This window comes from Scardinius erythrophthalmus, assembly GCF_964197995.2.
Source record: "Scardinius erythrophthalmus genome assembly, chromosome: 15".
In the NCBI taxonomy this organism is placed as follows: domain Eukaryota; kingdom Metazoa; phylum Chordata; class Actinopteri; order Cypriniformes; family Leuciscidae; genus Scardinius; species Scardinius erythrophthalmus.
The window spans coordinates 42194998-42204997 of NC_138235.1; the positions used below are offsets into that span (position 1 = coordinate 42194998).

Genomic DNA, 10000 nt, shown 5'->3' on the forward strand with positions numbered 1-10000 from the left:
GGAAGACGTCAGCGCCGCAGAGCATGACGGGAGATGTAGTCCTTAACAGTTGACAGTCAGGCGAAAACTTCTCAGAAAAAACTACAGCTCCCATCAGTGTTCAGATGGCGTCGTTTAAAAGACACGTCTGCCTTTCACATTATTAGTCCAGCATTAGTGAGATAAATAAATAAGCACAAAATAAATACAAAAGCCATATAAAATGGGTTGGTCAGAAATTCTTTATTGAAGAAGTATTTTTATTTTTATTTCAGAGCCCATTTAATTCTTTGATTAAACTTTTAACTGATATTGCTAGAGCAGCATCATTATTAGTGTTTCTCTCTAAATACAAAGAGTTTTGAGTGAAACTACTACTGCTAACAAAAAAGGATTTATTTTATCCTCATATTCTCTCATGAAAGAGAATAAATTACATGTTTAGAACATGATACAATCAGTACTAACCAAATCATCTGTACAATATCTTACATTTGCATTTAGCAGATTTCTTCATTCTATGTTGTTGGTTCACTGCAAAAAATGTTTTTCTTACTTAGTATTTTTGTCTTGTTTCCAGTCCAAATATCTAAAAATTCTTAAATCAAGATGCATTTACTAGATTAGTAAAATGACATAAGATATTATGTCCTGTTTTCCGGGGGAATTAATCAAAATTAAGTGAATTGATACTTAAAAAAAGCAAAATTATCTGCCAATGGGGTCAGAAAAATAATCTAAAAAATAATTTTTTTTTTTTTTTATCCCATTGGCAGATAATTTTGCTTGTTTTAGGCATCAACTCATTTAATTTTTATTTATTTCCTCAGAAAACAAGACTTAATATCTTATGTCGTTTTACTACTTTAGTAAATGCATCTTGATTTAAGAAATGTTTGATATTTGGACTGGAAACAAGACAAAAATACTGAGCAAGAAAAGCATTTTTTGCAGTTGTTGGAACACAGACTGACAGGATAACCCCGAGGTGGACCACACATATACAAGGCTTCTGTTCAGGACGCTAGCGCTCGTTAGTTTATCTGGGTTTGTCTCGTTCCCTCACGGCTCAGAGATCTCCACTCCACCCGAGTCTGAGATCTTCTTCTCCAGTTTAGTGATCCGCTTCTTCAGCTTGCCCTGAGCCCCCTCGTGCTCGGCCAGCAGGCGTGCGTAGCGGGTCTGCAGCTCGTCCAGAACACTGCCGATCTTCACCACCTTCTCCTCCATGTCCTTCGGGTCCGGGCCCTGCTTGGCCAGCTCCAGATCCAGGAGATTATCCTGTGGAGAAACATCAGAACATTCACAGTTACATCAGTTACATTACACACTCACACACAAGTTCAGTATGGCGTACCACAAGGCTCAGTACTAGGACCGCTGCTGTTCACTCTGTACGTGCTACCCTCACACACACACACACACACACACACACACACACACACACACACACACACACACACACACACACACACACACACACACACACACACACACACTGTACATGCTACCCTTGGGAGATATCATTAGGAAACATGGCATTAGCTTTCACTGTTATGCTGACGATACTCAGCTCTATATTTCTTCAAAACCTAACGAAACTTACCAATTCACAAAATTAACAGAATGCACAGCTGATATAAAAAACTGGATGTCTAGTAATTTCCTACTACTAAACTCTGAAAAAACAGAGATTCTAATTATTGGACAAAAAACTTCCTCACGTAATAACCTAGAATACTGTCTAACACTTGATGGCTGCTCTGTTAAGTCTTCGTCGTTGGTCAGGAACCTGGGTGTGTGTGTGGGGGGGGATGTGTGTGTGTGTGTGTGTGTGTGTGTGTGTGTGTGTGCTCTTTGATACCAATCTTTCATTTGAAAGTCACGTGTCTAGTGTCTGTAAACCCGCATTTTTCCATCTTAAAAATATATCTAAATTACGCCATATGCTCTCATTGACAAATGCGGAACAGTTAGTTCATGCGTTCATGACCTCAAGGCTAGATTACTGTAATGCTCTACTGGGTGGTTGCCCTGCAAAAAAAATCTGAATTTGAATGGAAAACAAGAAAAAAAATCTTAATTCAAATGGAAAACAAGATTATTTTTCTTACCCCATTGGCAGATAATTTCGCTTGTTTTAAGCAAAAATTACTTAAATGACTTCTTATGTCATTTTACTTCTCTAGTAAATGCTTCTTGATGTAAGAATTTTTAGATATTTGGACTGGAAACAAAACAAAAATACTAATTAAGAAAGCATTTTTTGCAGTGTAGAATATCAGAATCGACTGTTGGCGGAAGATCCTTCTCCTATTTAGCACCAAAACTCTGGAACAGTCTTCCTACCATTGTCCGGGAAGCAGACACACTCTGTCAGTTCAAAGCTAGACTAAAAACACATCTCTTTATCCTGGCATTCATATAGAACATTATACATTTCTATTATTCACATCAGTTAAATGGTTATTAGGCTGCATAGATCAGGTCAGCCGGAACTGGCGACACTTCCTATAACACCGGATGTACTCGTTACATCATAAGAAGAATGGCGTCTACGTTAATGTTAGTCTTTCTGTTTATTCCGAGGTTTACTGAAGTCAGCCGTATCCGGGCCGTATCCAGATCAGATGGAGGACCTGCACCTGGACACACACACACACACACACACACACACACACACACACACACACACACACACACACACACACACACACACACACACACACACACACACACTCCAGATCAGATGGTGGACCTGCACCTGGACACACACACACACACACACACACACACACACACACACACACACTCCAGATCAGATGGTGGACCTGCACCTGGACACACACACACACACACACACACACACACACACACACACACACACACACACACACACACACACACACACACACACACACACACACACACACACACACACACTCCAGATCAGATGGAGGACCTGCACCTGGACACACACACACACACACACACACACACACACACACACACTCCAGATCAGATGGAGGACCTGCACCTGGACACACACACACACACACACACACACACACACACACACACACACACACACACACACACACACACACACACACACACATACTCCAGATCAGATGGAGGACCTGCACCTGGACACACACACACACACACACACACACACACACACACACACACACACACACACTCCAGATCAGATGGTGGACCTGCACCTGGACACACACACACACACACACACACACACACACACACACACACACACACACACACACACACACACTCACACACACACACACACACACACACACACACACACACACACTCCAGATCAGATGGTGGACCTGCACCTGGACACACACACACACACACACACACACACACACACACACACACACACACACACACACACACACACACACACACACACACACACACACACACACACACACACACACACACACACACACACACACACACACACACTCCAGATCAGATGGAGGACCTGCGCCTGCACACGTCCACGACGCATCCCTGCAGTGCCAGCCTCATCAGCCCTGCGAAGGCCTCATCCACACCACAGCATCGGCTCTGACCCTCAACAAACTCGTCTCCACACCGGCGTGAATAAATCTGTAAACGCAGCCCCTAACGCATCATTTGGATTATCTACGTGGATATTAAAGTCTCCAACAATTAATGCTTTATCAAAATTAACTAATAGGTCTGAGAGAAAATCTGCAAACTCTTTTAGGAAATCAGCGTAAGGCCCAGGCGGTCTATATACGGTAGCCAAGGCTAGAGATAATAGGGATGTTTTTCTAACATCTGAGAGCGTAACATTTAGTACAAGTACTTCAAACGAAATAAACTTATAACCCGTTTTCTGAGTAACATTGAGAAAATCTCTATAGATTGTTGCAACACCGCCGCCACGACCATTCAGACGGGGCTCGTGCTTATAGGAGTATCCTGATGGAGTAGACTCATTTAGACCGAAATAATCATTTGGTTTAAGCCAGGTTTCAGTAAGGCAAAGTACATCGAAGCTATTATCCGTGACTATTTCATTTACAATAACTGCCTTAGGTGTGAGTGATCTAATGTTTAGAAGACCTAGCTTTAGAAATTGTTTTTGATTACTAATAGCAACATTTTCTGGTTTAATAACAATTAGATTTTTTCTAGATCCTGCAGTAGATTTATGATTTGATCTCACTAAACGAGGAATAGACACAGTTTCTATGCAATGTTCTACACTATTTATATCAGTTAAATTGGTGCAGCAGAGACTATGATTTGGACTTTTGGTTACTAGTCAAAAGGTATTTAACATTTTGGAGATGTTATCTGACAGAAGATCCGATCCGAATCTGCTTGGGTGTAAGCCATCAGCACGGTATAGCCTAGGACGCTCCCAAAACAGATTCCAATTATTTACAAAGAGCAGTTTCTGCTCATTGCACCATGACGTTAACCATTCATTAAGCGCAAATAATCTACTAAACTTTTCATGACCTAGTCGGTACGTGGGAAGCGGTCCAGACACAATGATCGTTATATCAGGCGATGTGCTGCGTACCGTATCGATCAGATTCCTGAAGTCTTTCTTCAGAACCTCCGTCTGGCGCAGCCTGATGTCGTTCACTCCCGCGTGCAGGACCACGGTTCCGACGCGCTCGTTCAGAATCTCGGGAACGCGAGCAGCGATTTCAGAAACACGAGCACCAGGAAAGCAGTGACTATGCACCTTACTTTTATTTAACGTAGCGTGTACGTGTCGAACGATGGAATCGCCGATGATCACAGCATCGCGTTCTGTTTCGCGATAAGGGGAGAAGCGGTTTTGTGTTGATATCTCGAAAACCGGGAGGGTCGGAGAGAGTTTTCTTGGTCTAGACCTGACTCGCGACTTCCGCTGCGGAACTATCCAGGCTTCATGGTGGCGTGTTGGAGCCGGAGTGAACGAGACCATGGCTGATCGCGACCTCGACGTTCGGGACCGATGTTGAGGAACGCACGGAGTAGACGAGGTCGGAGTCAGCGGGTTAGTAACGTTAATCTCTGATTTGTGTGCCTCGGCGCGTGATGTTTCGAGAGCCAAACGCCGGTCTATCAGCTCGGCCTGTCTCACTAAAAGGTCGTGGATCTGTTTCTCAACAGCTTCCAGCTCAGACTGCACCGCGTGCAGCTCAAATGTGTCCTCACCTGCACCAAAAGGTAGACTACATACATCTGATATATTCGCCATTTTAACAGATGGACAGTAAGTTAGCAACGACACTACCAGTGATGCTATCAATATTAATACTAATTTATGGCTGAAGTTTTGGATATAATCCGTCTTTTTAGTGGTACGGGTGTAGAGTAGACGCACGATAGGCGAAAAAATGTTTGTTTGTAAATGAGAGCGGAGAAGACGCGTTCAGCCGTGATCCACGGACGTAACCTATAGGAGTATCCAGCGTTGGATCACTAGGCTTGAGACGCGTCTGCTCAACAGTCCGCGTTGTAACTATGAGGTGAGGAAAAGTAGAAAATGTTCGTTGTAAGTGAGTTTAAAGAGAAATCAAGAATTATAAATCAAATCGATGGAGCTCCAAAGACAACAACGCGTTCAGACGCGACGTATGCGCATTCGAAACAGGAAGTGTCACGTCACCTCAGCTAATACGCCTCGCTGCCCATTTTCGTTTATCCGTGAGTGACATGGCCAAGATGGCGACGGACGGCTCCGCCCACTTTGGCCTTCAAAAACGCTCCTCAGAAACACTACGGGTTTATTGCTGTACAGTCTATGAGTTTCGCATTGCTCTCATGCAGTGTTGGGGAAAGTTACTTTTAAAAGTAATGCATTGCAATATTGCATTACTCTCCAAAAAAGTAATTAATTGCATTACTTAGTTACTTTTTATGAAAAGTAATGTGTTACATTACTTTTGTGTAACTTTTCTCACCTGGGCTGGGCTTGCTTGTTTGTTTTTTAATAACAAAAAAATATATATATTTTTGCAAATGTTAAGGCCCTTTCACACCGAAAGTGAAATGAATAAGTCTCAGGCTGAAGGAAATGCAGATTTACTCCTGTACAGTAGAGCTAGAGTACAATAGAGTACAGTAGAGGTAGAGTACGGTAGAGTACAGCAGAGGTAGAGTACAGCAGAGGTAGAGTACAGTAGAGGTAGAGTACAGTAGAGTACAGTAGAGGTAGAGTACGGTAGAGTACAGTAGAGGTAGAGTACAGTAGAGGTAGAGTACAGTAGAGGTAGAGTACAGCAGAGGTAGAGTACAGCAGAGGTAGAGTACAGTAGAGGTAGAGTACAGTAGAGTACAGTAGAGGTAGAGTACGGTAGAGTACAGTAGAGTACAGTAGAGGTAGAGTACAGCAGAGGTAGAGTACAGTAGAGGTAGAGTACAGTAGAGTACAGTAGAGGTAGAGTACGGTAGAGTACAGCAGAGGTAGAGTACGGTAGAGGTAGAGTACATTAGAGTACAGCAGAGGTAGAGTACAGTAGAGGTAGAGTACAGTAGAGTACAGCAGAGGTAGAGTACAGTAGAGGTAGAGTACGGTAGAGGTAGAGTACGGTAGAGGTAGAGTACAGTAGAGTACAGCAGAGGTAGAGTACAGCAGAGGTAGAGTACAGTAGAGGTAGAGTACAGCAGAGGTAGAGTACAGCAGAGGTAGAGTACAGTAGAGTACAGCAGAGGTAGAGTACAGTAGAGTACAGCAGAGGTAGAGTACGGTAGAGTACAGCAGAGGTAGAGTACGGTAGAAGTAGAGTACAGTAGAGTACAGCAGAGGTAGAGTACGGTAGAGGTAGAGTACAGCAGAGTACAGCAGAGGTAGAGTACAGTAGAGGTAGAGTACGGTAGAGGTAGAGTACGGTAGAGGTAGAGTACAGTAGAGTACAGCAGAGGTAGAGTACAGCAGAGGTAGAGTACAGCAGAGGTAGAGTACAGTAGAGTACAGCAGAGGTAGAGTACAGTAGAGGTAGAGTACGGTAGAGGTAGAGTACGGTAGAGGTAGAGTACAGTAGAGAACAGTATAGGTAGAGTACAGCAGAGGTAGAGTACAGTAGAGGTAGAGTACGGTAGAGTACAGTAGAGGTAGAGTACAGTAGAGTGTGGTAGAGTACAGTAGAGGTAGAGTACAGTATAGGTAGAGTACAGCAGAGGTAGAGTACAGTAGAGCTAGAGTACAGTAGAGGTAGAGTACGGTAGAGTACAGTAGAGGTAGAGTACAGTAGAGGTAGAGTACAGTGGAGTGCAGTAGAGGTAGAGTACAGTAGAGCTAGAGTACAGTAGAGTACAGTAGAGGTATAGTACAGTAGAGGTAGAGTACGGTAGAGTGCAGTAGAGGTAGAGTACAGTAGAGGTAGAGTACAGTAGAGTACAGTAGAGGTAGAGTACAGTAGAGGTAGAGTACAGTAGAGTGCAGTAGAGGTAGAGTGCAGTAGTGTACAGTAGAGGTAGAGTATAGTAGAGGTAGAGTACAGCAGAGGTAGAGTACAGCAGAGGTAGAGTACAGTAGAGTACAGCAGAGGTAGAGTACAGTAGAGTACAGCAGAGGTAGAGTACGGTAGAGTACAGCAGAGGTAGAGTACGGTAGAAGTAGAGTACAGTAGAGTACAGCAGAGGTAGAGTACGGTAGAGGTAGAGTACAGCAGAGTACAGCAGAGGTAGAGTACAGTAGAGGTAGAGTACGGTAGAGGTAGAGTACGGTAGAGGTAGAGTACGGTAGAAGTAGAGTACAGTAGAGTACAGCAGAGGTAGAGTACGGTAGAGGTAGAGTACAGCAGAGTACAGCAGAGGTAGAGTACAGTAGAGGTAGAGTACGGTAGAGGTAGAGTACGGTAGAGGTAGAGTACAGTAGAGTACAGCAGAGGTAGAGTACAGCAGAGGTAGAGTACAGCAGAGGTAGAGTACAGTAGAGTACAGCAGAGGTAGAGTACAGTAGAGGTAGAGTACGGTAGAGTACAGTAGAGGTAGAGTACAGTAGAGTGTGGTAGAGTACAGTAGAGGTAGAGTACAGTATAGGTAGAGTACAGCAGAGGTAGAGTACAGTAGAGCTAGAGTACAGTAGAGGTAGAGTACGGTAGAGTACAGTAGAGGTAGAGTACAGTAGAGGTAGAGTACAGTGGAGTGCAGTAGAGGTAGAGTACAGTAGAGCTAGAGTACAGTAGAGTACAGTAGAGGTATAGTACAGTAGAGGTAGAGTACGGTAGAGTGCAGTAGAGGTAGAGTACAGTAGAGGTAGAGTACAGTAGAGTACAGTAGAGGTAGAGTACAGTAGAGGTAGAGTACAGTAGAGTGCAGTAGAGGTAGAGTGCAGTAGTGTACAGTAGAGGTAGAGTATAGTAGAGGTAGAGTACAGTAGAGGTAGAGTGCAGTAGAGGTAGAGTACAGTAGAGTACAGTAGAGGTAGAGTACAGTAGAGATAGAGTACAGTAGAGTGCAGTAGAGGTAGAGTACAGTAGAGGTAGAGTACAGTGGAGTACAGTAGAGGTAGAGTACAGTAGAGATAGAGTACAGTAGAGTACAGTAGAGGTAGAGTACAGTAGAAATAGAGAACAGTAGAGGTAGAGTACAGTAGAGGTAGAGTACAGTGGAGTACAGTAGAGGTAGAGTACAGTAGAGTACAGTAGAGGTAGAGTACAGTAGAGGTAGAGTACAGTAGAGTTCAGTAGAGGTAGAGTACAGTAGAGTACAGTAGAGTACAGAACAGGTAGAGTACAGTAGAGGTAGAGTACAGTAGTGTACAGTAGAGGTAGAGTACATTGGAGTACAGTAGAGGGTAGAGTACAGTAGAGTACAGTAGAGGTAGAGTACAGTAGAGTGCAGTAGAGGTAGAGTACAGTGGAGGTAGAGTACAGTAGAGATAGAGTACAGTAGAGTACAGTAGAGATAGAGTACAGTAGAGGTAGAGTACAGTAGAGATAGAGTACAGTAGAGTGCGGTAGAGTACATTAGAGGTAGAGTACAGTAGAGTGCGGTAGAGTACAGTAGAGGTAGAGTACAGTAGAGCTAGAGTACAGTAAAGTACAGTACAGTAGAGGTGGAGTAGAGTACAGTAGAAGTAGAGTGCTGTAGAGTTAGAGTACAGTAAACTACAGTAGAAGTAGCTCACAGTAGAGATAGAGTACAGTAGAGTACAGTAGAGGTAGAGTACAGTAGAGTGTGGTAGAGTACAGTAGAGGTAGAGTACAGTGGAGTACAGTAGAGGTAGAGTACAGTAGAGTACTGTAGAGTTAGAGTACAGTAGAGTACAGTAGAAGTAGCTCACAGTAGAGATAGAGTACAGTAGAGGTAGAGTACACTAGAGTGCGGTAGAGTACAGTAGAGGTAGAGTACAGTGGGGTACAGTAGAGGTAGAGTACAGTAGAGTGCTGTAGAGTTAGAGTACAGTAGAGTACAGTAGAGGTAGAGTACAGTAGAGTGCTGTAGAGTTAGAGTACAGTAGAGGTAGAGTACAGTAGAGTGCTGTAGAGTTAGAGTACAGTAGAGTACAGTAGAGGTAGAGTACAGTAGAGTGCGGTAAAGTACAGTAGAGGTAGAGTACAGTGGAGTACAGTAGAGGTAGAGTACAGTAGAGTGCTGTAGAGTTAGAGTACAGTAGAGGTAGAGTACAGTAGAGTACAGTAGAGTACAGTAGAGGTAGAGTACAGTAGAGTGCTGTAGAGTTAGAGTACAGTAGAGGTAGAGTACAGTAGAGGTAGAGCACAGTGGAGGTAGTGTACAGTAGAGTGCAGAAGAGGTAGAGTACAGTAGAGGTAGAGTACAGTAGAGTACAGTAGAGGCAGAGTACAGTAGAGTGCTGTAGAGTTAGAGTACAGTAGAGGTAGAGTACAGTAGAGGTAGAGCACAGTAGAGGTAGTGTACAGTAGAGTGCAGAAGAGGTAGAGTACAGTAGAGGTAGAGTACAGTAGAGTGCTGTAGAGGTAGAGTACAGTAGAGGTAGAGCACAGTAGAGGTAGTGTACAGTAGAGTGCAGAAGAGGTAGAGTACAGTA

General features: G+C 43.6%; 2 protein-coding genes across 3 annotated transcripts in view; both read right to left on the reverse strand.

Annotated features, from left to right (window-relative positions):
- The window catches only part of nfxl1 (nuclear transcription factor, X-box binding-like 1), a 27079-nt gene extending 26991 nt beyond the window's left edge, over positions 1-88 (reverse strand). Inside the window, exon 1 of one of the 2 annotated variants that reach the window (XM_081385887.1) lies at positions 1-88. This exon is cut by the window's left edge and continues 46 nt beyond it. The gene's annotated coding sequence lies outside the window, so the exon portion shown is untranslated. The other variant, XM_081385888.1, reaches the window with a different exon arrangement.
- Positions 89-1041: 953 nt separating this feature from the next.
- The window catches only part of cnga1b (cyclic nucleotide gated channel subunit alpha 1b), a gene marked incomplete at its 3' end in the record, with an annotated part of 13952 nt that continues 4993 nt past the window's right edge, over positions 1042-10000 (reverse strand). Inside the window, exon 4 of the mRNA XM_081386594.1 lies at positions 1042-1260. Coding sequence (XP_081242720.1) covers positions 1042-1260 — 219 coding nt within the window. The remainder of the gene's footprint in view (positions 1261-10000) is intronic.